General features: G+C 40.4%; 1 protein-coding gene across 2 annotated transcripts; it reads right to left on the bottom strand.

The window, feature by feature from the left end:
* Nucleotides 1-1,187: 1,187 nt before the first annotated feature.
* Nucleotides 1,188-26,580, bottom strand: LOC129149186 (uncharacterized). 2 transcript variants are annotated; one of them, XM_054716615.1, is made up of 10 exons: nt 26,505-26,580; nt 24,339-24,422; nt 22,019-22,102; nt 19,699-19,782; nt 17,399-17,482; nt 10,906-10,989; nt 8,611-8,694; nt 6,405-6,488; nt 4,274-4,357; nt 1,188-1,274 (listed from the first exon to the last, which is right to left on the bottom strand). In XM_054716615.1, exons 1-10 carry the CDS (start codon nt 26,508-26,510, stop codon nt 1,272-1,274), a joined length of 681 nt encoding a protein of 226 aa, XP_054572590.1. In that variant the 5' UTR covers nt 26,511-26,580; the 3' UTR covers nt 1,188-1,271. The 2 variants fall into 2 exon arrangements, with proteins under 2 accessions (XP_054572590.1, XP_054572591.1); XM_054716616.1 differs by lacking the exon at nt 8,611-8,694.
* Between the last annotated feature and the right edge of the window lie 1,223 nt (nt 26,581-27,803).

Genomic DNA, 27,803 nt, shown 5'->3' with positions numbered 1-27,803 from the left:
TGAAGATGAGTAATTCTGAGTAATTTCAAGTCTTATTATATGATAAGCACATTTCAAAATGCTATAGCTACCATACATAATAATGGCCCCAATGTATCTGGTCAAAGTAAGTTGTAAACATTCAGAAAATTCAGTAAGATGTAAATTATTCAGACCCACTTTTATCTATGCTATTAACAAAACCTGTAATTCATGGGAGAGGTCAAAATACTAATAGTAGCATGAATTTGAAAGAAGTTGATTCAGACCCCCATAAATGACCATGAAAATTTTAAATTTTCCATCATGGAAATAACTGGTGAGGTGATGGAAATATCAAGAGAACTAGAATAATATGTGGAGCCTGAAGAAGTGCTGCCTGGAGTTCTGCTGTGATCTCATGATACAACTTTAATAGATGAGGAGTACCTTCTTATGTGGTATGATCAAAGAAAGTGGTTTGTTGAGATGGAATCTACTCTTATAAAAGATGCTGAGAAGAATGATGAATTGACAGCAAAGTTTTAGAACATTACCTAAACTTAGCTGATGAAGAAGTGGCAGGTTTTGAGAGTACGACTCCAATTTTAAAAGAAGTTCTACTGTGGGTATATACTAGTAATGCTATTGCACAGGATGCATGCTACAGAGAAGTCTTCCATGAGCAGAAGAGTCAACTGATGTGCAAACTCTATTGTTATCTTATTTTAAGAAATTTTCACATATACCACAGCATTGAGCAACCATCAGTATATTAAACAGCAGCCATCAACATTGGGGTAATACCCTATATCAGCAATATAATTACAACTCATTTAAGTTTCAGATGATTATTATCTGTTTCTATCCATAAAGTATTTTCAATTAAATACATATACTATTTTTGTAGATATAATGCTATTGTACATAAAATCGACTACAGTATTGTGTAATCATCATTTTATACACTTTGTAAAACCCCAAATATCATGTGCCTTGTGTTTTGTGATATTCACTCTATTGCAATGCTCTGGAATACAACCCAAAGTATCTCCTCGGTATGACTGCACTTAAGGCAAGAATTTAACTAACTAAAGGAGGGTATTCATCAAAACTTTTCTCCATGTAATAGTAACCTACATATACTTTTGTTCTTTAAGTTTCACACTTAATTCAACTCCAAAAGGATGAATAAACCTGAAATATTTTATTTTTAAAATTCTTCTTACCAAGGAGTTCCATTGATTGTGTCTTCAGCTGTCCCTTTATTACGCCACCTGCAGTTTCATCTGTTGAGCGTTCCGCACTAGCCCCTACTGAAACATAGATTTCAATGCCTATCATTATGATTATTTATGTACAAATCATTTACATAGGAATATATGTTTCCATGATTGTGCCTATATGTTGGTTGTATCTAGCCTATCAAAATTTTGTTGATAGCAAATACACAAAAACATATATTAGAACAGATGGAATAAATTTACCAGCCATATTATGCTGATGTTCAGAGACATTTAGTGACTTCCCCAAAACCAAATAACGAGGAAAGGTAAAATTGATATTTTAGGAGCTATGTCACATAATTCCTTAAACACTGCTTATTGCATATAATTTTTTATTATGCAAATTGAAATCATCCTTGTGAATTTATGATAAAAAATTACTTGCAGGCTTACATTAAATTCACACTCTTTCTGTAGAGATGTACTTCATGAAATAGAATGTCACTGTTTGTTTCATTCTTTGTTTGTTTGTTTGTTTTTCTCCACCAGATATGTTCCACACCACAGACTGTATAGTCACAGAAACTTCCCATGAGCCAGAAATGCATCAACTCACCAAGGAACATTTTAATTCCCCTTTAGGTTTTGTAACTATAAAGCATGTATATATCAATGAGTAAGAGAATAAAGACATTGATAGGATTGAGAAAAACTGCCTTGTAAGGTTCCTTTGCATGGAGACCTTGTGACATGTGAGGAGGAAATTGCTATGTTTTCAGCTGTACCAGGATACTGGTTCGATCCACTTACAGCAGAGTTTTCATATGATTCAATGTTTTTCCTATAATTACCAACTAATAATTTGAGAAATTAGCATTGTGGGAGGGATAAATTGGATTCAGGAGCTAAAGTGGACTTCAGGGCCAACAATATATGGAGTGGTAGTCAGTTCTAGTGACCCTGCAAGTGTAGTTGGAAAGATGTCATGATCATGACACTGCACAGCAGACCTCTTGCTTTGAAGAAATACCTGAGCCCATGAAGAAATATAAAGGGTTGCACCATGACTCTGCCAGCTAACACCTTTACATTGAGTCTCCCAGTTATGATATTATTACACAGCAGGCCAATATTGGGCAGAAAAAAAAGTTTATTTATTGATTAGTTTGAGAAAGATAACATGAGGTAGAGCAACACAACACTGTGCAACATTAGCCAATATAGTTCAGCTGCTCTGGTCTTTCTCAATTAGGAATAAGTAAAAAATACCACATCAGAATAATTAAATATGCAAAGTATCTTATATAATAAAAGCCTAATATGTAAATCAACCAAATGATGAAATGACTGGTCGCTATGACATGCACTGGCCACGAGGGGCCAGATGCTCAACGCAGGAGCTGCCCCTGGTGATTAGTGTGCTCCACAGTGGAGTGCCATTCAGCTGATCTGGATGAGCGACTGCTCCTGCAGCAGGAGCAGCCCCTTAAAGGGTAGGTCCACTGCCACTCCAGTAACAGGGATGAGTTGCACTCCCACAGCAGCCAGTCCCTGCAGGCCACACTCCCCATCAGTGCATGAATCTTGTGCACAGGGCCTCTACTGCTAAGTTAAGAGGGAGGCAATCAGAATAGCCTTTGAGGGGAGAAATGTTGGAGAAACTTATAATATGGGAAGAATCACAATTTTCTTACCATAAATATCTTCCCATTGCTTTAAACGTACCTTAATCTCTATTTGTAATTTAGAGAGCTATTTTTAGCAATTATTTAGGCATGCTATACAGTTTGCCCATACAAACTGTGAAATTTAATGAGTTTTTAAAATTTATATGCCCAGTGGCTATAAACTACACTGACCAACATGGGGTAGAAGCTCTGATGGGTAGGTTAGCGTGTGGATGGGGTCTGGTCGATCAGGACTGAATGAGAAGGAAAGGATATGCCATGGAGGATGCATGTAGCCCCTCTAGAGCTGGCCAAACTTCAGTGTCCCTTTCTGACTCCTATGGTGAACCAGTGAGATCTCATGGTCTGGCCTGCACCTTCTCGCAATCAGTGCTGAGGGGCCCCTCGCACCAACCTGAGTGCATGCATTTCATGCACTGGATCTCTAGTTTAAAATATTTATAAAGAAAGGAAAACCATCAACTGAACACACACACATAAACATTTGTTCTAGTCTGCTTTACTCCTATGTAGAGTTCACAATTACTGTTCCTTTACATGTCTCATATACTTTGCGGTAAATCTGATCATTTTAGGCAATGTATTGTAGCAAATCTGATACTGCGTTACTCCCACTGCACTTGGAGGCTTGTTTTCATTGTGTGCGTGGTCATTTACTGAGTGATGAGGCCGTGCTATTTCACATTTTACTGAAGTGTCCTATGCCGCAGTGTGAAGCTTCTGGTGTTGTTTCTCTGAGGGCATGAACTTGGGGCATGAGCACCATCACCTTTGGATGACTCATGTTTATAAGCCTCTCTTTCAGTGACTCCTTCACTGATTGCTCCCTTAACCTGCCTATTTCTTTGCTACCAGGTCAAAGATGGTGAAAAAGTCCATTAGCCACTGATCTGCCAGAAAAAGAAGCAGTAATTTATTCCATAAAGTGTATTAAAAAGGAAACAAATTCAGAGAGCACATTCCCTCAGATAATAAAAAATTTCCTGGAATTATAATCACAAGAAGGGAATTATTAAGCAATGCAATGTCTATTTTCTAAATTCCGCTTCTAATCCCTTTCTTAAACTAACTTTTCTGCAATTGCAAATACAAAGCAATTAATGAATTGGGTCTGAAAGAGAAAGTGAATAATGTGCCATTTTAAAGGCTTCCATCAAACATATTCCTAGCTCACTGGATTTTCATGAGTGACTTTAAGGAGATGAGTTCTAAAACAGAAATTATGTATCTAAGTACCCATTGATGGTAACTGCTAGAGTTCTAATTATAGGAACTAATTATGGAGAAGTATTATTATATAAAATAGCACATAGGTACTGTGGTAATTGAAGGTGTAAACTTAAATGAACTTCTGAGAAGATAAAAGAACCATAAATAGACTTGAAATATTCTTGTTCTTACCCGCATGCTGCATTGATAGTTTCTTGGCTTCCCCCTTGATGATAGCTCTTCCAAGGTCACCCGGTAAGTGTTCTGAATCACTCTCTGTAGAAATGAGCAGTTCAAATCAGTTTTGTCAGGCAAATATTAACCCGTGTGTATAGTGTGTGTGTGTATGTTGGTTTCCATGAATTAGAGTGATTGTGACTATTGCTCCGCTTATTAGCATTTTTATCACTGAAATTGGACTAAAATAAAGTATCTGTGTTTCTGAAATGAGTACTTTAAAATAATTACAGACATTAGCATTCACATACCCTTCATTGCACAGAGGCTTATACATGTTCAGTGATTTGAACACAGTTTCATTTACAATTAATGACAAAATTCAATCACAAACTGATTGCTCATAATTCTTTAATAGGTCCTTCCTTTCTTTCTTCCTCCCTCCCTCCCTCCCTCCCTCCCTCCCTCCCTCCTTCCTTCCTTCTTTCCTTCCTTCCTTCCTTCCTTCCTTCCTTTCTTCCTTCCTTCCTTCCTTCCTTCCTTCCTTCCTCCCTCCCTCCCTTCCTTCCTTCCTTCTTGAAAATTGGAATCCCTTTTGCTAACCTTCACTCTGAAAGATAGTTTGGCTACATATAAAAATAATATTGATATATTTCCTATTAGCACTCTGACTATGCTATCCCACTGCTGGTAGTCCTGGAGAGTTTGTGAGGTCAAGTCAGCTCTTCATCTTACCAGGTTTCTCTTTTCTACGATGAGTTGTTTGCCTTTTGAGGGTTTATTATTTTCTCTATCCTTCATATCTTTTACCAAGGTAGGTCTGATTGTATATTCCATTGTACCTATTCTACTTAAATTTCATTGAGCTTGGATGTGCAGAATGATATTTTTCATTGAATAAGATTAAAAATATTCAACCATTATTTCTACCAATGCTTTTCCAGCCCCCTTCCTCCCGGCTCTACTATTGCATTTCCCATTATTTCAAGTGTAGAGATTCATTCTTATGACAATTCCAATCTTTTCCTGTACCCCTATAATGTATTTTACTTGACACAATTACAAGTTCAATACCAAAATCATCAGTGATTTTCTTTTCATACATCATTCTCTCTGTTGACATTTTCATTTGATGAGAACTAGCCACCTATGGACTTTTCCCTTTTAAAGATGGGGTTCTTTATTTAAAATATTTATAAATTTTAGGAAACACAACTGGAAAAAAAAGATTTTTTGTGGTCTGCTTTCCTCCAACGTAGAGTTCACACTTGCTATTCCTTTTCATGTCTCATATACTTTGTGGTAAATCTGAGCATTTTAGGCAATGTATTGTAGCAAATCTGGTACTGTGTTCCTCCCACTGCACTTGGAAGCTTGTTGTCATTGTGTGCGTGGTCATTTACTGAGTGATGAGGCTGTGCTATTTCACATTTTACTGAAGTGTCCTATCCTGCAGTGTGAAGCTTCTGGTGTTGCTTCTGTGAGGGCATGAACTTGCGGCATGGGCACCATCACCTTTGGATGACTTGTGTTTTGAAGCCACTCTTTCAGTGTCTCCTTCTCTGATTGTTCCCTTAACCTGCCTATTTCTTTGCTACCAGGTCAAAGATGGTGAAAAAGTCCATTAGCCACTGATCTGCCAGAACAAGAAGCAGTAATTTATTCCATAAATTGTTTTAAAAAGGAAACAAATTCAGATAGCACAGTCCCCTGAGATAATAAAATTTTCCTGGTATTATAACCACAAGAAGGGAATTGTTAAGCAATGCAATGTGTATTTTCTAAATTCCACTCCTAATCCCTTTCTTAAGGTAACTTTTCTGCATTTGCAAATACAAAGCTATGAATGAATTGGGTCTGAAAAGAAAGTGAGTAATGTGCCATTTTAAAGGCTTCCATCAAACATATTCCTAGCTAAATGGATTTTCATGGGTGACTTTTAGGAGATGAGTTCTGACACAGAAATTACGTATCTAAGTACCCATTGATGGTAACTGCTAGAGTTCTAATTATAGGAACTAATTATGGAGAAGTTTTATTGTATAAAATAGCATATAGGTACTGTGGTAATTGAAGGTGTAAACTTAAATGAACTTCTGAAAAGATAAAAGAACCATAAATAGACTTGAAATATTCTTGTTCTTACCCGCATGCTGCATTGATAGTTTCTTGGCTTCCCCCTTGATGATACCTCTTCCAAGGTCACCCGGTAAGTGTTCTGAATCAGTCTCTGTAGAAATGAGCAGTTCAAATCAGTTTTATAACACAAATATTAACACATGTGTGTATAGGGGTTGTGTGTGTGTGTGTTGGTTTCCATGTATTAGAGTGATTGTGACTATTGCTCCCCTTATTGCCTTTTGAGGGTTTATTATTTTCTCTATCCTTCATATCTTTTACCAAGGTAGGTCTGATTGTATATTCAGAGAAAGTGAGTAATGATGGATTTTCATGGGTCCTTTTGAAATCCTTTTGCTAACCTTCACTCTGAACATGGACTATACTAAAGTATCTATGTTTCTGAAATAAGTACTTTAAAATAATTACACACATTAGCCATCACATACCTTCATTTCACTGAGGCTTATACATGTTCAGTGATTTGAACAAGGTTTCATTTACAATTAATGACAAAATTCAATCACAAACTGCTTGCTGATAATTATTTAACAGGTCCTTCCTTCCTTTCTTCCTTCCTTCCTTCCTTCCTTCCTTCCTTCCTTCCTTCCTTCCTTCCTTGCTTTTTCCCTCCTTCCTTCCTTCCAATTCATTCTCTTTTTGAAAATTGGAATCCCTTTTGCTAACCTTCACTCTGAAAGATAGTTTGGCTACATATAAAAATCATATTGATATTTTTTCTATTAGCACTCTGACTATGCATTCCACTGCCGGTAGTGCTGGAGAGTTTGTGAGGTCACATCAGCTCTTCATCGTACCAGGTTTCTCTTTTCTATGATGAGTTGTTTGCCTTTTGGGGGTTTATTATTTTCTCTATCCTTCATATCATTTACCAAGATAGCTCTGATTGTATATTTTATTGTACCTATTCTACTTAGATTTCATTGAGTTTGGATGTGAAGATGGATATTTTTCATTGAATATGTTTAAAAATATTCAACCATTATTGCTACCAATGCTTTTCCAGCCCCCTTCCTCCCTGCTCTACTATTGCTTTCCCCATTATTTCAAGTGTAGAGATTCATTCTGATGACAATTCCAATCTTTTCCTGTGCCCCCATAATGCATTTTACTTGAAACAATTACAAATTCAATACCAAAATCATCAGTGATTTTCTTTTCATACATCATTCTCTCTGTTGACATTTTAATTTGATGAGAACTAGCCACCTATGAACTTTTCCCTTTTAAAGATGGGATTCTTTATTTAAAATATTTATAAATTTTAGGAAACACAACTGAAACACACACAAAGATTTGTTCTGGTCTGCTTTCCTCCTATGTAGAGTTCATACTTGCTGTTCCATTTCATGTCTCATATACTTTGTGGTAAATCTGAGCATTTTAGGCAATGTATTGTAGCAAATCTGGTACTGTGTTCCTCCCACTGCACTTGGATGCTTGTTGTCATTGTGTGCGTGGTCATTTACTGAGTGATGAGGCTGTGCTATTTCACATTTTACTGAAGTGTCCTATCCTGCAGTGTGAAGCTTCTCGTGTTGCTTCTCTGAGGGCATGAACTTGCGGCATGGGCACCATCACCTTTGGATGACTCATGTTTTGAAGCCTCTCTTTCAGTGTCTCCTTCTCTGATTGCTCCCTTAACCTGCCTATTTCTTTGCTACCAGGTCAAAGATGATGAAAAACTCCATTAGCCACTGATCTGCCAGAAAAAGAAGCAGTAATTTATTCCATAAAGTGTATTTAAAAGGAAACAAATTCAGATAGCACAGTCCCAGGTGAAAATAAAATTTTCCTGGTATTATAATTACAAGAAGGAAATTATTAAGCAATGCAATATCTATTTTTTAAATTCCACTTCTAATCCCTTTATTAAGGTAACTTTTCTGCATTTGCAAATACAAAGCAATTAATGAATTGGGTCTGAAAGAGAAAGTGAGTAATGTGCCATTTTAAAGGCTTCCATCAAACATATTCCTAGCTCACTGGATTTTCTTGCGTGTCTTTAAGGAGATGAGTTCTAAAACAGAAATTACGAATGTAAGTACCCATTGATGGTAACTGCTAGAGTTCTAATTATAGGAACTAATTATGGAGAAGTTTTATTATATAAGATAGCACATAGGTACTGTGGTAATTGAAGGTGTAAACTTAAATGAACTTCTGAGAAGATAAAAGAACCATAAATAGACTTGAAATATTCTTGTTCTTACCCGCATGCTGCATTGATAGTTTCTTGGCTTCCCCCTTGATGATAGCTTTTCCAAGGTCACCCGGTAACTGTTCTGAATCAGTCTCTGTAGAAATGAGCAGTTCAAATCAGTTTTGTCAGGCAAATATTAACACATGTGTGTATACTGTGTGTGCGTGTGTTGGTTTCCATGTATTAGAGTGATTGTGACTATTGCTCCGTTTATTAACATTTTTATCACTGAAAATGGACTAGACTAAAGTATCTGTGTTTCTGAAATAAGTACTTTAAAATAATTACAACATTAGCCATCACATACCTTCATTTCACTGAGGCTTATACATGTTCAGTGATTTGAACAAGGTTTCATTTACAATTAATGACAAAATCCAATCACAAACTGATTGCTCATAATTCTTTAACAGGTTCTTCCTTCCTTCCTTCCTTTCTTTCCTTCCTTCCTTCCTTTTTTCCTTCCTTCCTTCCTTCCTTCCTTCCTTCCTTCCTTCCTTCCTTCTTTCCTTCCTTCCTTCCTTCCTTTCTTCCTTCCTTCTTTTCTTCCTTCCTTCCTTCATTCCTTCCTCCCTCCCTTCCTTTCTTCCTTCGTTCCTTCGTTCCTTCCTTCCTTCCTTCCTTCCTTCCTTCCTTCCTTCTTTCCTTCCTTCTTTCTTTTCTTCCTTCCATCCTTCATTCCTTCCTTCCGTCCTTCTTTCCATCCTTCCTTCCTTCCATCCTTCGTTCTTTTCTTAAATTGGAATCCCTTTTGCTAACCTTCACTCTGAAAGATAGATTGGCTACATATAAAAATCATATTGATATTTTTTTCTATTAGCACTCTGACTATGCCATCCCAATGCTGGTAGTCCTGGAGATTTTGTGAGGTCAAGTCAGCTCTTCGTCGTACCAGGTTTCTCTTTTCTATGATGAGTTGTTTGCCTTTTGGGGGTTTATTATTTTCTCTATCCTTCATATCATTTACCAAGATAGCTCTGATTGTATATTTCATAGTACCTATTCTACTAAGATTTCATTGAGCTTGGATGTGCAGAATGATATTTTTCATTGAATATGTTTAAAAATATTCAACCATTATTTCTACCAATGCTTTTCCAGCCCCCTTCCTCCCTGCTCTACTATTTTTTTCCAATTATTTCAAGTGTACAGATTCATTCTGATGACAATTCCAATCTTTTCCTGTGCCCCATAATGCATTTTACTTGACACAATTACAAGTTCAATCCCAAAATCATCAGTGATTTTCTTTTCATACATCATTCTCTCTGTTGACATTTTCATTTGATGAGAACTAGCCACCTATGTAATTTTCCCTTTTAAAGATGGGATTCTTTATTTAAAATATTTATAAATTTTAGGAAACACAACTGAAACACACACAAATATTTGTTCTGGTCTGCTTTCCTCCTATGTAGAGTATACACTTGCTATTCCTTTTCATTTCTCTTATACTTTGTGGTAAATCTGAGCATTTTAGGCAATGTATTGTAGCAAATCTGGTACTGTGTTCCTCCCACTGCACTTGGATGCTTGTTGTCATTGTGTGCGTGGTCATTTACTGAGCGATGAGGCTGTGCTATTTCACATTTTACTGAAGTGTCCTATCCTGCAGAGTGAAGCTTCTGGTATTGCTTCTCTGAGGGCATGAACTTGGGCCATGGGCACCATCACCTTTGGATGACTCATGTTTTGAAGCCTCTCTTTCAGTGTCTCCTTCTCTGATTGCTCCCTTAACCTGCCTATTTCTTTGCTACCAGATCAAAGATGGTGAAAAAGTCCATTAGCCACTGATCTGCCTGAACAAGAAGCAGTAATTTATTCCATAAAGTGTATTTAAAAGGAAACAAATTCAGATAGCACAGTCCCCTGAGATAATAAAACTTTCCTGGTTTTATAATCACAAGAAGGAAATTATTAAGCAATGCAATGTCTATTTTCTAAATTCCACTTCTAATCCCTTTCTTAAGGTAACTTTTCTGCATTTGAAAATACAAAGTAATTAATGAATTGAGTCTGAAAGAGAAAGTGAGTAATGTGCCATTTAAAGGCTTCCATCAAACATATTCCTAGCTCACTGGATTTTCTTGGGTGTCTTTAAGGAGATGAGTTCTAAAACAGAAATTATGTATCTAAGTACCCATTGATGGTAACTGCTAGAGTTCTAATTATAGGAACTAATTATGGAGAAGATTCATTATATAAAATAGCATATAGGTACTGTTATAATTGAAGGTGTAAACTGAAATGAACATCTGAGAAGATAAAAGAACCATAAATAGACTTGAAATATTCTTGTTCTTACCCGCATGCTGCATTGATAGTTTCTTGGCTTCCCCCTTGATGATAGCTCTTCCAAGGTCACCCGGTAAGTGTTCTGAATCACTCTCTGTAGAAATGAGCAGTTCAAATCAGTTTTGTCAGGCAAATATTAACACATGTGTGCATAGTGTGTGTGCGTGTGTTGGTTTCCATGTATTAGAGTGATTGTGACTATTGCTCCCCTTATTAACATTTTTATCACTGAAAATAGACTATACTAATGTATCTGTGTTTCTGAAATAAGTACTTTAAAATAATTACAGACATTAGCCATCACATACCTTTCATTGCACAGAGGCTTATACCTGTTTAGTGATTTGAACAAAGTTTCATTTACAATTAATGACAATATTCAATCACAAACTGATTGCTGATAATTCTTTAACAGGTTCTTCCTTCCTTTCTTTCTTTCCTTCCTTCCTTCGTTCCTTCCTTCGTTCCTTCCTTCCTTCCTTCCTTCCTTCCTTCCTTCCTTCCTTCTTTTCTTCCTTCCTTCCGTCGTCCCTTCCTTCCTTCCTTCCTTCCTTCCTTCCTTCCGTCCTTCGTTCTTTTTTTTTTAATTATTTTTTTAAATTTCTTTATTGATTAAGGTGTCACATATTTGTCCTCATCCACCCATTCCCATCCCACACCCCTACCCACGGATTCCCCAACCCCCTGTTGAACTTAACCATTGGTTAGGCTCATATGCATGCACACAAGTCCTTTGATTGATCTCTCCCCCCTCCCCCACCCTCCTCTATCCACCCTCTGAGGCCCGATAAGCCGATCGATGCCTCCTTGTTTCTGGTTCTGTTCTTGTTCATCAGTCTATGTTGTTCATCATTTCCCCTAGATGAGCGAGATCATGTGTCACTAGAGATATACTTATAAGAACTGAATGTGAGATGAGCAAGAATAGTTATGCTGACAGGCAAATGAATCAGTCTGTAGTGAGTTTCTTTCTGGACCAACAGTTCTTTTGAGACCCAATATCAATGTCCACCAGTTCCTTATGTGTACATGTTGGCACTGACCCCTGAGTTCTGGATGGTGGACAAATGGTGGTAATGCAGGTCCGACTCCCTCTGGTTTGGTCTCGGCCCGACCCAGGGGCACGGCTTCACCCAGACTTAGGGGCACGTGGCCTCACCCGGACCCAGGGGGCGCGTGGCCTCACCTTGATCCAGGTGCGCGCGGCCTCACCCGGACCCGGGACCCAGCCTCACTCGGATCCAGGGGCACACGGCCTCACCCGGACCCGGGATCCAGCTTCACCCAGACCCAGGGGTGCTTGGCCTCTCCCAGACCCAGGGGCACGTGGCCTCACCCGGCCCGGGACTCAGCCTCACCCGGATCCAGGGGCACATGGCCTCACCCGGACCCAGGATCCAGCCTCACCCAGACCCAGGGGAACATGGCCTCTCCCAGACCCACGGGCGCGTGGCCTCACCCTGACCCAAGTGCACGTGGCCTCACCCGGACCGGGGACCCAGCCTCACACGGATCCAGGGGCACACGGCCTCACCTGGACCCGGGATACAGCTTCACCCAGACCCAGGGGCACGAGGCCTCACCCGGACCCAGGGGTACGTGGACTCTCCCAGACCCAGGTGGGCTCGGCCTCACCGGGACCCGGGACTCAGTCTCACCTGGATCCAGGGGTGTGTGGCCTCTCCCGGACCCAGAGGCGCATGGCCTCACCGGACCCAGGACCCAGCCTCACCCGGATCCAGGGGCACACAGCCTCACCAGGACCTGGAGTCTAGCTTCACCCGGACCCAGGGGCGCATGGCCTCACCCGGACCCAGGGGCGCGTGGCCTCTCCCAGACCCAGGGGCGCGCGGCCTCACCCGGGCGCAGGACCCAGCCTCACCCAGATCCAGGGGCACACGGCCTCACCCGGACCCGGGATCCAGCTTCACCTGGACCCAGGGGCACGAGGCCCTACCCGGACCCAGGGGTGCGTGGCCTCTCCCAGACCCAGGGGCACGTGGCCTCTCCCAGACCCAGGGGCGCGTGGCCTCACCCGGACCCGGGACCCAGCCTCACCCGGATCCAGGGGCACACAGCCTCATCTGGACCCGGAGTCTAGCTTCACCCAGACCCAGGGGTGTGTGGCCTCACCTGGACCCAGGGGCGCATGGCCTCTCCCAGACCCAGGGTCACGGCCTCACCCGGACCCGGGACCCAGCCTCACCCAGAATCAGGGGCACATGGCCTCACCCGGACCCAGGAATCAGCTTCACCCAGACCCAGGGGCGCGGCCTCAACCGGACCTGGGACACAGCCTTACCCAGACCCAGGGGTGTGAGGCCTCACCTAGACCCAGGGGCGTGTGACCACACCCGAGCCCAGGGGCGTGAAGCCTCGCCTGGACCCAGGACCCAGCCTCTCCCAGACCCAGGGGCGTATGGCCTCACCTGGACCCGGGATCCAGCTTCACCCGGACCCTGGGGTGTGTGGCCTCACCCAGACCCAGGGGCGCGTGACCTCACCCGGACCCAGGGCTGCGTGGCCTCTCCCAGACCCAGGGGCGCGTGGCCTCACCCAGACCCAGGTTTGTGAGGCCTCACCCGGACCCGGGATACAGCTTCACCCGGACCCAGGGGCGCATGGCCTCACCCGGACCCAGGGGCGCGTGGCCTCACCTGGGTCCAGGTGCGCACAGCCCCACCCGGACCCAGGATCCAGCCTCACCCGGAACTAGGGGTGCATAGCCTCACCTGGACCCAGGGGGGCAGCCCCACCCGGACCGGGACCCAGCCTCCCCCGGATCCAGGGGCATGCGGCCTTACCCGGATCCAGGGGCATGTGGCCTTGCCCGGACCCGGGACCCAGCCTCACCCCGACCCAGTTCCCAGCCTCACCCGGACACAGGGGTGCGCAGCCTCACCCGGACCCAGGACCCATCGGGGTTTCGTCTTCTTGATCCCAATTCCTGTTGGTCAATTCTCTCTCTGCAATTCCTTCGGCCATTTTCTCAGAGCTCCAGGGCGGCTGCCGCAGAACTCGTTCGGCAGCGGGCTCGGCGAAGCTCCGGTGTGCCCGGTGCGTGGTGGCGGGCTGGTCCGGGATCGCTGCGTTGGCCCTTGGGTCTGCAGCGGTGGCTGGTCGCTGAGCGTGCGCACCTGGCCGCTTCCGGGGCATTGAGATTCCCGAAGGACTCGGAGGTCAGCAAGCGCGAAGTCTCCCACCCCATGTCTCCCAGGGGCTCGTCTGTCCGTGCTCGGCAGTGAGTGGAGCCGTCCCCTCAGCCGGAGACTGCTGGGGGAACTGCCAAGCACGTTCCAGGCCACCTTTGTGTCGCCTGAGCCATAGTTCTTAAAGTGTGGTCTTTGGGTCACCGGCATCAGCATCATCCCGCTTACCCCTCTCTATTATTCTAGTTGTAGAGCATCTGCTCAGCCAGCCCTCCAGTGGTTCTGGATGGTGTCTGCTCTGCTCTCCCTTCGTAGTCTCAAAATTGTTGTGGTAGGCAACAATCAGGCTTCCGCCCTATACCTCCATCTTGGTCCTCCTTTGTGTAGTTAAGTCTTGATTGTTGTTGGTGTCACTGGGAGGAATTGTCCTCCAGGCCAATTGGCTGTGAGGACCCTCTGTGTCTATAAAGGAAGAGTTTCTGTGCAGGAGACACGTTTATGGGCCGGGTCTTGTTGCAGCAAGGCTTTGGCGCTCACTGAGTCTGTCTCTTGAATGTGTCCCTTATGTGAGTGGTTGCAATCTGGTGTCATCTCACACCGACCACTAGATGCCCTCATTTCTGGGTCTCCAATGGAGTGTAGGTCAGCTACTGCCTGAGGCCACTCAGCAGGAATTACAGCAAAAACTGCAGTTTCCTCCTCCTGTCTGAGCGGCCCTGGAGCAGTCCAACTAGAACCGCAGTTCATCTGGTCAAGCTGCCACAGGGCAGGCCACCCACATGCAAAAGCCGCTGCTTGGAGCCCAGGTGGGCCTGCAAAACATGTGGGGCGGGTCTGCAAAACATGTGGGGCGGGTCCCAGGGCGGGGTGGGTCTCAGGGATGGGCGGGGTCTCAGGGCACCACCAGGCCATGGTGTGGCGAACCGCAATGGCTGCAAGTCTGCTTTTCTGCTTTACACGTTTCTAAGCCCCCTCGTTCCTCACTCCAGCGCAGCAAACACTGATTGCTGGGCACACCTCCGCAAGGAAGTTACTCCCACTCTCCGACACGAAGGCCAAGAGTCCAGCCTCTCCCCGCAGGCGTCTGCGTCTCCTGTGAATCCCCAGAAGCTGGATTTCAGGGTGATGGGGAACTAATCTCCCCTAGGGTTGGAAAAAAAGCTGCACAACCCTTCCCCCGCCCTCAACCCGACCCACTCGCCTCCGCACCGTATCCCCTCCGAGTTCGCTCTTTCCTCTTCCCTCTTAGCTGTAAATTCACCAATCAGCCAACTCTCCTGTGGTTCTGGGAGGCAGACGCTCTGTCCTCCAGTTGTATTTTTGAAATTGCTGTGCGCTGCACAGTTCATTTGTTTAATTTTGCTGCCTTCTTGGTTCTCCTCTCTCAAAATGGCTAAAGGACTTGAATGTAAGACAGGAAATCCTAAAAATCCTTCAAGTCGGTGTCGGCGGCCTCTGGGGCCCCAAGGATCTCACTGGGCAGCTCAGCTAGGTCGGTGACGCGGATGGGCCCGTCCTGCAGAAAGATCGTCTCTTACTTCACCAAGAGCCACTGCGCCGAGTTCGCGGCCACCGCCACAGCAGCAGCCGCGGCCACCTACGAGCCCATGAACCCGGATGAGGTGCTGACTGAGAGGAGCAGCCGCCCGGCCAGGGGAGACGTGAGCAGGAGTCGCCGCGCTCACCAGTCCATCTTTTAGTTGTATTTCCGAAACTGCCATGCGAGGCAACAGATCAGCCGTTCAACTCCGCCGCCATCTTGGCTCCTCTCACCTTCATTCTGTTTTTTTGAAAATTGGAATCCCTTTTGCTAACCTTCACTCTGAAAGATAGTTTGGCTACATATAAAAATCATATTGATATTTTTTCTATTAGCACTCTGACTATGCCATCCCACTGCTGGTAGTCCTGGAGAGTTTGTGAGGTCAAGTCAGCTCTTCATCGTACCAGGTTTCTCTTTTCTACGATGAGTGTTTTCCTTTTGGGGGTTTATTATTTTCTCTATCCGTCATAACTTTTATGAAGATAGGTCTGATTGTATAGTTCATTTTACCTATTCTACTAAGATTTCATTGACCTTGGATGTGCAGAATGATATTTTTCATTGAATATGTTTAAAAATATTCAACCATTATTTCTACCAATGCTTTTCCAGCCCCCTTCCTCCATGCTCTACTATTGTTTTCCCATTATTTCAAGTGTACAGATTCATTCTGATGACAATTCCAATCTTTTCCTGTGCCCCCATAATGCATTTTACTTGACACAATTACAAGTTCAATACCAAAATCATCAGTGATTTTCTTTTCATACATCATTCTCTCTGTTGACTTTTTCATTTGATGAAAAAGCCAACTATGGAGTTTTCCCTTTTAAAAATGGGATTCTTTATTTAAAATATTTATAAATTTTAGGAAACACAACTGAAACACACACAAAGATTTGCTATGGTCTGCTTTCCTCCTATGTAGAGTATACACTTGCTATTCCTTTTCATGTCTCTTATACTTTGTAGTAAATCTGAGTATTTTAGGCAATGTATTGTATCAAATCTGGTACTGTGTTCCTCCCACTGCACTTGGAAGCTTGTTGTCATTGTGTGCGTGGTCATTTACTGAGTGATGAGGCTGTGCTATTTCATATTTTACTGAAGTGTCCTATCCTGCAGTGTGAAGCTTCTGGTGTTGCTTCTCTGAGGGCATGAACTTGGGGTATGAGCACCATCACCTTTGGATGACTCATGTTTTGAAGCCTCTCTTTCAGTGTGTCCTTCACTGATTACTCCCTTTACCTGCCTATTTCTTTGCTACCAGGTCAAAGATGGTGAAAAAGTCCATTAGCCACTGATCTGCCAGAACAAGAGCAGTAATTTATTCCATAAATTGTTTTAAAAAGGAAACAAATTCAGATAGCACAGTCCCCTTAGATAATAAAATTTTCCTGGTTTTATAATCACAAGAAAGGAATTATTAAGCAATGCAATGTCTATTTTCTAAATTCCACTTCTAATCCCTTTCTTAAGGTAACTTTTCGGCATTTTCAAATACAAAGCAAGTAATAAATTGGGTCTGAAAAGAAAGTGAGTAATGTGCCATTTTAAAGGCTTCCATCAAACATTCCTAGCTCACTGGATTTTCTTGGGTGACTTTAAGGAGATGAGTTCTGACACAGAAATTATGTACCTAAGTACCCATTGATGGTAACTGCTAGAGTTCTAATTATAGGAACTAATTATGGAGAAGTTTTATTGTATAAAATAGCATATAGGTATGTGGTAATTGAAGGTGTAAACTTAAATGAACTTCTGAGAAGATAAAAGAACCATAAATAGACTTGAAATATTCTTGTTCTTACCCGCATGCTGCATTGATAGTTTCTTGGCTTCCCCCTTGATGATAGCTCTTCCAAGGTCACCCGGTAAGTGTTCTGAATCAGTCTCTGTAGAAATGAGCAGTTCAGATCAGTTTTATAACACAAATATTAACACATGTGTGTATAGGGGTGTGTGTGTGTGTGTGTGTGTGTGTGTTGGTTTCCATGTATTAGAGTGATTATGACTATTGCTCCCCTTATTAACATTTTTATCACTGAAAATGGACTATACTAAAGTATCTATGTGTCTGAAATGAGTACTTTAAAATAATTACAGACATTAGCCATCACATACCCTTCATTGCACAGAGGCTTATATATGTTCAGTGATTTGAACAAGGTTTCATTTATAATTAATGACAAAATTCAATCACAAACTGATTGCTCATAATTCTTTAACAGGTCCTTCCTTTCTTCCTTTCTTTTCTACCTACCTCCCTTCCTTCCTTCCTTCCTTTCTTCCTTCCTTCCTTCCTTCCTTCCTTCCTTCCTTCCTTCCTTCCTTCCTTCCTTCTTTTTTCCTTCCTTCCTTCCTTCCTTCCTTCCTTCCTTCCTTCCTTCCTTCCTTCCTTCCTTCCTTTTTTTCCTTCCTTCCTTCCTTCCTTCCTTCCTTCCTTCCTTCCTTCCTTCCTTCCTTCCTTCCTTTTTTCCTTCCTTCCTTCCTTCCTTCCTTCCTTCCTTCCTTCCTTCCTTCCATCTTTCATTCTTTTTTTCATAATTGGAATCCCTTTTGCTAACCTTTACTCTGAAAGATAGTTTGGCTACATATAAAAATCATATTGATATTTTTTCTCTTAGCACTCTGACTATGCATTCCACTGCCGGTAGTCCTGGAGAGTTTGTGAGGTCAAGTCAGATCATCATCATACCAGGTTACTCTTTTCTACGATGAGTTGTTTGCCTTTTGGGGTTTATTATTTTGTCTATCCTTCATAACTTTTACCAAGATAGATCTGATTGTATATTTCATTGTACCTATTCTACTTAGATTTCATCGTGCTTGGATGTGCAGATGGATATTTTTCATTGAATATGTTTAAAAATATTCAACCATTATTTCTACCAATGCTCTTCCAGCCCCCTTCCTCCCTACTCTACTGTTGCTTTTCCCATTATTTCAACTGTAGAGATTCATTCTTATAACAATTCCAATTTTTTCCTATGCCCCTATAATGCATTTTACTTGACACAATTACAAATTCAATACCAAAATCATCAGTGATTTTCTTTTCATACATCATTCTCTCTGTTGACATTTTCATTTGATGAGATCTAGCCACCTATGGTCTTTTCCCTTTTAAAGATGGGGTTCTTTAATTAAAATATTTATAAATTTTAGGAAACACAACTGAAACACACACAAAGATTTGTTCTGGTCTGCTTTCCTCCTATGTAGAGTTTACACTTGCTATTCCGTTTCATGTCTCATATACTTTGTGGTAAATCTGAGCATTTTAGGCAATGTATTGTAGAAAATCTGTTACTGTGTTCCTCCACTGCACTTGGAGGCTTGTTGTCATTGTGTGCGTGGTCATTTACTGAGCAATGAGGCTGTGCTATTTTACATTTTACTGAAGTGTCCTATGCCGCAGTGTGAAGCTTCTGGTGTTGCTTCTGTGAGGGAATGAACTTGGGGCATGGGCACCATCACCTTTGGATGACTCATGTTTTGAAGCCTCTCTTTCAGTGTCTCCTTCTTTGATTGCTCCCTTAACCTGCCTATTTCTTTGCTACCAGATCAAAGATGGTGAAAAAGTCCATTAGCCACTGATCTGCCAAACAAGAAGCAGTAATTTATTCCATAAAGTGTATTAAAAAGGAAACAAATTGAGGTAACACAGACACCTGAGATAATAAAATTTTCCTTGTTTTATAATCACAAGAAGGGAATTATTAAGCAATGCAATGTCTATTTTCTAAATTCAACTTCTAATTCCTTTCTTACGGTAACTTTTCTGCATTTTCAAATACAAAGCAATTAATGAATTGGGTCTGAAAGAGAAAGTGAGTAATGTGCCATTTTAAAGGCTACCATCAAACATATTCCTAGCTCACCGGATTTTCCTCGGTGACTTTAAGGTGATGAGTTCTAAAACAGAAATTATGAATCTAAGTACCCATTGATGGTAACTGCTAGAGTTCTAATTATAGAAACTAATTATGGAGAAGTTTTATTATATAAGATAGCACATAGGTACTGTGGTAATTGAAGGTGTAAACTTAAATGAACTTCTGAGAAGATAAAAGAACCATAAATAGACTTGAAATATTCTTGTTCTTACCCGCATGCTGCATTGATAGTTTCTTGGCTTCCCCCTTGATGATACCTCTTCCAAGGTCACCCGGTAAGTGTTCTGAATCAGTCTCTGTAGAAATGAGCAGTTCAGATCAGTTTTATAACACAAATATTAACACATGTGTGTATAGGGGTGTGTGTGTGTGTGTGTGTGTGTGTTGGTTTCCATGTATTAGAGTGATTATGACTATTGCTCCCCTTATTAACATTTTTATCACTGAAAATGGACTATACTAAAGTATCTATGTGTCTGAAATGAGTACTTTAAAATAATTACAGACATTAGCCATCACATACCCTTCATTGCACAGAGGCTTATATATGTTCAGTGATTTGAACAAGGTTTCATTTATAATTAATGACAAAATTCAATCACAAACTGATTGCTCATAATTCTTTAACAGGTCCTTCCTTTCTTCCTTTCTTTTCTACCTACCTCCCTTCCTTCCTTCCTTCCTTTCTTCCTTCCTTCCTTCCTTCCTTCCTTCCTTCCTTCCTTCCTTCCTTCCTTCTTTTCCTTCCTTCCTTCCTTCCTTCCTTCCTTCCTTCCTTCCTTCCTTCCTTCCTTCCTTCCTTTTCCTTCCTTCCTTCCTTCCTTCCTTCCTTCCTTCCTTCCTTCCTTCCTTCCTTCCTTCCTTCCTTCCTTTTTTCCTTCCTTCCTTCCTTCCTTCCTTCCTTCCTTCCTTCCTTCCTTCCTTCCTTCCTTCCTTCCTTCCTTCCATCTTTCATTCTTTTTTTCATAATTGGAATCCCTTTTGCTAACCTTTACTCTGAAAGATAGTTTGGCTACATATAAAAATCATATTGATATTTTTTCTCTTAGCACTCTGACTATGCATTCCACTGCCGGTAGTCCTGGAGAGTTTGTGAGGTCAAGTCAGATCATCATCATACCAGGTTACTCTTTTCTACGATGAGTTGTTTGCCTTTTGGGGTTTATTATTTTGTCTATCCTTCATAACTTTTACCAAGATAGATCTGATTGTATATTTCATTGTACCTATTCTACTTAGATTTCATCGTGCTTGGATGTGCAGATGGATATTTTTCATTGAATATGTTTAAAAATATTCAACCATTATTTCTACCAATGCTCTTCCAGCCCCCTTCCTCCCTACTCTACTGTTGCTTTTCCCATTATTTCAACTGTAGAGATTCATTCTTATAACAATTCCAATTTTTTCCTATGCCCCTATAATGCATTTTACTTGACACAATTACAAATTCAATACCAAAATCATCAGTGATTTTCTTTTCATACATCATTCTCTCTGTTGACATTTTCATTTGATGAGATCTAGCCACCTATGGTCTTTTCCCTTTTAAAGATGGGGTTCTTTAATTAAAATATTTATAAATTTTAGGAAACACAACTGAAACACACACAAAGATTTGTTCTGGTCTGCTTTCCTCCTATGTAGAGTTTACACTTGCTATTCCGTTTCATGTCTCATATACTTTGTGGTAAATCTGAGCATTTTAGGCAATGTATTGTAGAAAATCTGTTACTGTGTTCCTCCACTGCACTTGGAGGCTTGTTGTCATTGTGTGCGTGGTCATTTACTGAGCAATGAGGCTGTGCTATTTTACATTTTACTGAAGTGTCCTATGCCGCAGTGTGAAGCTTCTGGTGTTGCTTCTGTGAGGGAATGAACTTGGGGCATGGGCACCATCACCTTTGGATGACTCATGTTTTGAAGCCTCTCTTTCAGTGTCTCCTTCTTTGATTGCTCCCTTAACCTGCCTATTTCTTTGCTACCAGATCAAAGATGGTGAAAAAGTCCATTAGCCACTGATCTGCCAAACAAGAAGCAGTAATTTATTCCATAAAGTGTATTAAAAAGGAAACAAATTGAGGTAACACAGACACCTGAGATAATAAAATTTTCCTTGTTTTATAATCACAAGAAGGGAATTATTAAGCAATGCAATGTCTATTTTCTAAATTCAACTTCTAATTCCTTTCTTACGGTAACTTTTCTGCATTTTCAAATACAAAGCAATTAATGAATTGGGTCTGAAAGAGAAAGTGAGTAATGTGCCATTTTAAAGGCTACCATCAAACATATTCCTAGCTCACCGGATTTTCCTCGGTGACTTTAAGGTGATGAGTTCTAAAACAGAAATTATGAATCTAAGTACCCATTGATGTAACTGCTAGAGTTCTAATTATAGAAACTAATTATGGAGAAGTTTTATTATATAAGATAGCACATAGGTACTGTGGTAATTGAAGGTGTAAACTTAAATGAACTTCTGAGAAGATAAAAGAACCATAAATAGACTTGAAATATTCTTGTTCTTACCCGCATGCTGCATTGATAGTTTCTTGGCTTCCCCCTTGATGATAGCTCTTCCAAGGTCACCCGGTAAGTGTTCTGAATCAGTCTCTATAGAAATGAGCAGTTCAAATCAGTTTTGTCAGGCAAATATTAACACATGTGTGTATACTGTGTGTGTTGGTTTCCATGTATTAGAGTGATTGTGACTATTGCTCCCCTTATTAACATTTTTATCACTGAAAATGGACTATACTAAAGTATCTATGTTTCTGAAATAAGTACTTTAAAATAATTACAGACATTAGCCATCACATACCCTTCATTGCACAGAGGCTTATATATGTTCAGTGATTTGAACAAGGTTTCATTTACAATTGATGACAAAATTCAATCACAATCTAATTGCTGATAATTCTTTAACAGGTTCTTCCTTCCTTCCTTCCTCCTTTCATTCCTTCCTTCTTACTTTTCTTCCTTCCTTCCTTCCTTCCTTCCTTCCTTCCTTCCTTCCTTCCTCCCTTCCATCTTTCCTTCCTTCCGTCCTTCCTTCCTTCCTTCCTTAATTCCTTCCTTCCTTCCTTCCTTCCTTCGCTTCTTCCTTCCTTCCTTCCTTCCTTCCTTCCTTCCTTGGTTCCTTCCTCCCTCCTTCCCTCCCTCCCTCCATTCCTTCCTTCCTTCCTTCCTTCCTTCCTTCCTTCCTTCCTTCCTTCCTTCCTTCCTTCCTTCTTTCCTATCTTTCATCCTTCCTTCCTTCCATCCTTCGTTCTTTTTTTTGAAAATTGGAATTCTTTTGCTAACCTTCACTCTGAAAGATAGTTTGGCTACATATAAAAATCATATTGATATTTTTTCTATTAGCACTCTGACTATGCCATCCCAATGCTGGTAGTCCTGGAGAGTTTGTGAGGTCAAGTCAGCTCTTCATCTTACCAGGTTTCTCTTTTCTACGATGAGGTTGTTTGCCTTTTGGGGGTTTATTATATTCTCTATTCTTCATAACTTTTACCAAGATAGGTCTGATTGTATATTTCATTGTACCTATTCTACTTAGATTTCATTGAGCTTGGATGTACAGAATGATATTTTTCATTGAATATGTTTAAAAATATTCAACCATTATTTCTACCAATGCTTTACCAGCCCCCTTCCTCCATGCGCTACTCTTTTTTTCCCATTATTTCAAGTGTAGAGATTCGTTCTTATGACAATTCCAATCTTTTCCTGTGCCCCTAAATTGCATTTTACTTGACACAATTACAAATTCAATACCAAAATCATCAGTAAATTTCTTTTCATACAACATTCTCTCTGTTGACCTTTTCATTTGATGAGAACTAGCCACCTATGGTCTTTTCCCTTTTAAAGATGGGGTTCTTTAATTAAAATATTTATAAATTTTAGGAAACACAACTGAAACACACACAAAGCTTTATTCTGGTCTGCTTTCTTCCTATGTAGATTTCACACTTGCTATTCCGTTTCATGTCTCATATACTTTGTGGTAAATCTGAGCATTTTAGGCAATGTATTGTAGCAAATCTGTTACTGTGTTCCTCCCACTGCACTTGGAGGCTTGTTGTCATTGTGTGCATGGTCATTTACTGAGTGATGAGGCCGTGCTATTTCACATTTTACTGAAGTGTCCTATGCCGCAGTGTGAATCTTCTGGTGTTGCTTCTCTGAGGGCATGAACTTGGGGCATGGGCACCATCACTTTTGGATGACTCATGTTTATAAGCCTCTCTTTCAGTGACTCTTTCACTGATTGCTCCCTTAACCTGCCTATTTCTTTGCTACCAGGTCAAAGATGGTGAAAAAGTCCATTAGCCACTGATCTACCAGAACAAGAGCAGTAATTTATTCCATAAAGTGTATTAAAAAGGAAACAAATTCAGATAGCACAGTCCCCTGAGATAATAAAATTTTCCTGGTTTAATAATCACAAGAAGGGAATTATTAAGCAATGCAATGTCTATTTTCTAAATTCCGCTTCTAATCCCTTTTTTAAGGTAACTTTTCTGCATTTGCAAATACAAAGCAATTAATGAATTGGGTCTGAAAGAGAAAGTGAGTAATGTGCCATTTAAAGGCTTCCATCAAACATATTCCTAGCTCACTGGATTTTCTTGGGTGATTTTAAGGAGATGAGTTCTAAAACAGAAATTATGTACCTAAGTACCCATTGATGGTAACTGCTAGAGTTCTAATTATAGGAACTAATTATGGAGAAGTTTTATTATATAAAATAGCACATAGGTACTGTGGTAATTGAAGGTGTAAACTTAAATGAACTTCTGAGAAGATAAAAGAACCATAAATAGACTTGAAATATTCTTGTTCTTACCCGCATGCTGCATTGATAGTTTCTTGGCTTCCCCCTTGATGATACCTCTTCCAAGGTCACCCGGTAAGTGTTCTGAATCAGTCTCTGTAGAAATGAGCAGTTCAAATCAGTTTTGTCAGGCAAATATTAACATATGTGTGTATAGTGTGTGTGCGTGTGTTGGTTTCCATGTATTAGAGTGATTGTGACTATTGCTCCCCTTATTAACATTTTTATCACTGAAAATGGACTATACTAAAGTATCTGTGTTTCTGAAATAAGTACTTTAAAATAATTACAGACATTAGCCATCACATACCCTTCATTGCACAGAGGCTTATACCTGTTTAGTGATTTGAACAAGGTTTCATTTACAATTGATGACAAAAATCAATCACAAACTGATTGCTGATAATTCTTTATCAGGTTCTTCCTTCCTTCTTTTCTTTCCTCCCTCCCTTCCTTCCTTCCTTCCTTCCTTCCTTCCTTCCTTCCTTCTTTTCTTTCTTTCTTCCTTCCTTCCTTTCTTCCTTCCTTCTTCCTTTCCCTTCTTTCCTCCCTTCCTTCCTTCCTTCCTTCCATCCTTCCTTCCTTCCATCCTTCGTTCTTTTTTTGAAAATTGGAATCCCTTTTGCTAACCTTCACTCTGAAAGATAGTTTGGCTACATCAAAAAATCATATTGATATTTTTTCTATTAGCACTCTGACTATGCCATCCCAATGCTGGTAGTCCTGGAGAGTTTGTGAGGTCAAGTCAGCTCTTCATTGTACCAGGTTTCTCTTTTCTACGATGAGTTGTTTGCCTTTTGGGGGTTTATTATTTTCTCTATTCTTCATAACTTTTACCAAGATATGTCTGATTGTATATTTCATTGCACCTATTCTACTTAGATTTCATTGAGCTTGGATGTGCAGATGGATATTTTTCATTGAATATGTTTAAAAATATTCAACCATTATTTCTACCAATGCTTTTCCAGCCCCCTTCCTCCATGCTCTACTATTGCTTTTCCCATTATTTCAAGTGTAGATATTCGTTCTTATGACAATTCCAATCTTTTCCTGTGCCCCTATAATGCATTTTACTTGACACAATTACAAATTCAATACCAAAATCACCAGTAAATTTCTTTTCATACATCATTCTCTCTGTTGACATTTTCATTTGATGAGTACTAGCCACCTATGGTCTTTTCCCTTTTAAAGATGGGGTTCTTTATTTAAAATATTTATAAATTTTAGGAAACACAACTAAAACACACACAAAGATTTGTTCTGGTCTGCTTTCCTCCTATGTGGAGTTCACACTTGCTGTTCCTTTTCATGTCTCTTATACTTTGTGGTAAATCTGAGCATTTTAGGCAATGTATTGTAGCAAATCTGGTACTTTGTTCCTCCCACTGCACTTGGAAGCTTGTTGTCATTGTGTGCGTGGTCATTTACTGAGCGATGAGGCTGTGCTATTTCATATTTTACTGAAGTGTCCTATCCTGCAGTGTGAAGCTTCTCGTGTTGCTTCTGTGAGGGAATGAACTTGGGGCATGGGCACCATCACCTTTGGATGACTCATGTTTTGAAGCCTCTCTTTCAGTGTCTCCTTCACTGATTGCTCCCTTAACCTGCCTATTTCTTTGCTACCTTGTCAAAGATGGTGAAAAAGTCCATTAGCCACTGATCTGCCAGAACAAGAAGCAGTAATTTATTCGATAAAGTGTATTAAAAAGGAAACAAATTCAGATAGCACAGTCCCCTGAGATAATAAAACTTTTCTGGTTTTATAATAACAAGAAGGGAATTATTAAGCAATGCAATGTCTATTTTCTAAATTCCGCTTCTAATCCCTTTCTTAAACTAACTTTTCTGCATTTGCAAATACAAAGCAATTAATGAATTGAGTATGAAAGAGAAAGTGAGTAATGTGCCATTTTAAAGGCTTCCATCAAACATATTCCTAGCTCAATGGATTTTCATGAGTGACTTTAAGGAGATGAGTTCTAAAACAGAAATTATGTATCTAAGTACCCATTGATGGTAACTGCTAGAGTTCTAATTATAGAAACTAATTTTGGAGAAGTTTTATTATATAAGATAGCACATAGGTACTGTGGTAATTGAAGGTGTAAACTTAAATGAACTTCTGAGAAGATAAAAGAACCATAAATAGACTTGAAATATTCTTGTTCTTACCCGCATGCTGCATTGATAGTTTCTTGGCTTCACCCTTGATGATACCTCTTCCTAGGTCACCCGGTATGTGTTCTGAATCAGTCTCTGTAGAAATGAGCAGTTGAAATCAGTTTTGTAACACAAATATTTACACATGTGTTTGTAGTGTGTATATGTGTGTGTGTGTTGGTTTCCATATATTAGAGTGATTGTCACTATTGCTCGCCTTATTAACATTTTTATCACTGAAAATGGACTATACTAAAGTATCTATGTTTCTGAAATAAGTACTTTAAAATAATTATAGACATTAGCCATCACATACCCTTCATTGCACAGAGACTTATACATGTTCACTGATTGAGCAAGGTTTCATTTACAATTAATGACAAAATTCAATCACAACTGATTGCTCATAATTCTTTATCAGGTCCTTTCTTTCTTTTCTTCCTTCCTTCCTTCCTCCTTTCCTTCCTTCCTTCCTCCTTTCCTTCCTTTCTTCCTCCCTCCCTCCCTCCCTCCCTCCTTCCCTCCCTCCCTTTCATCCTTCCTTCCTTCCTTCCTTCCTTCCTTCCTTCCTTCCTTCCTTCCTTCCTTCCTTCCTTCCTTCCTTCTTTTCTTTCAATCTTTTCCTGTGCCCCTATAATGCATTTTACTTGACACAATTACAAATTCAATACCACAAGCATCCTTCCTTCCTTCCATCCTTCGTTCTTTTTTTGAAAATTGGAATCCCTTTTGCTAACCTTCACTCTGAAAGATAGTTTGGCTACATATAAAAATCATATTGACATTTTTTCTATTTGCACTCTGACTATGCCATCCCACTGCTGGTAGTCTTGGAGCATTTTTGAGGTCAAGTCATCTCTTCATCGTACCAGGTTTCTCTTTCCTATGATGAGTTTTTTGCCTTCCTGAGGTTTATTATTTTCTCTATCCTTCATAACTTTTACCAAGACAGGTCTGATTGTATATTTAATTGTACCTATTCTACTTAGATTTCATTGAGCTTGGATGTGCAGAATGATATTTTTCATTGAATATGTTTTAAAATATTCAACCATTATTTCTACCAATGCTTTTCCAGCCCCCTTCCTCCATGCTCTACTATTGTTTTCCCATTATTTCAAGTGTAGAGATTCATTCTTATGACAATTCCAATCTTTTCCTGTGCCCCTATAATGCATTTTACTTGACACAATTACAAATTCAATACCAAAATCATCAATAAATTTCTTTTCATACATCATTCTCTCTGTTGACATTTTCATTTGATGAGAACTAGCCACCTATGTACTTTTCCCTTTTAAAGATGGGGTT

This window comes from Eptesicus fuscus, chromosome 5 (genome assembly GCF_027574615.1).
Source record: "Eptesicus fuscus isolate TK198812 chromosome 5, DD_ASM_mEF_20220401, whole genome shotgun sequence".
In the NCBI taxonomy this organism is placed as follows: Eukaryota; Metazoa; Chordata; class Mammalia; order Chiroptera; family Vespertilionidae; genus Eptesicus; species Eptesicus fuscus.
This window is presented reverse-complemented; position numbering and strand designations above follow the sequence as displayed.

Coding starts and splice junctions, on each gene's coding strand:
- LOC129149186 (XM_054716615.1), bottom strand. Junction 22,103..24,338: donor ACTATCAATGCAGCATGCGG/GTAAGAACAAGA, acceptor TCATTTCTATAG/AGACTGATTCAGAACACTTA. Junction 8,695..10,905: donor ACTATCAATGCAGCATGCGG/GTAAGAACAAGA, acceptor TCATTTCTACAG/AGACTGATTCAGAACAGTTA.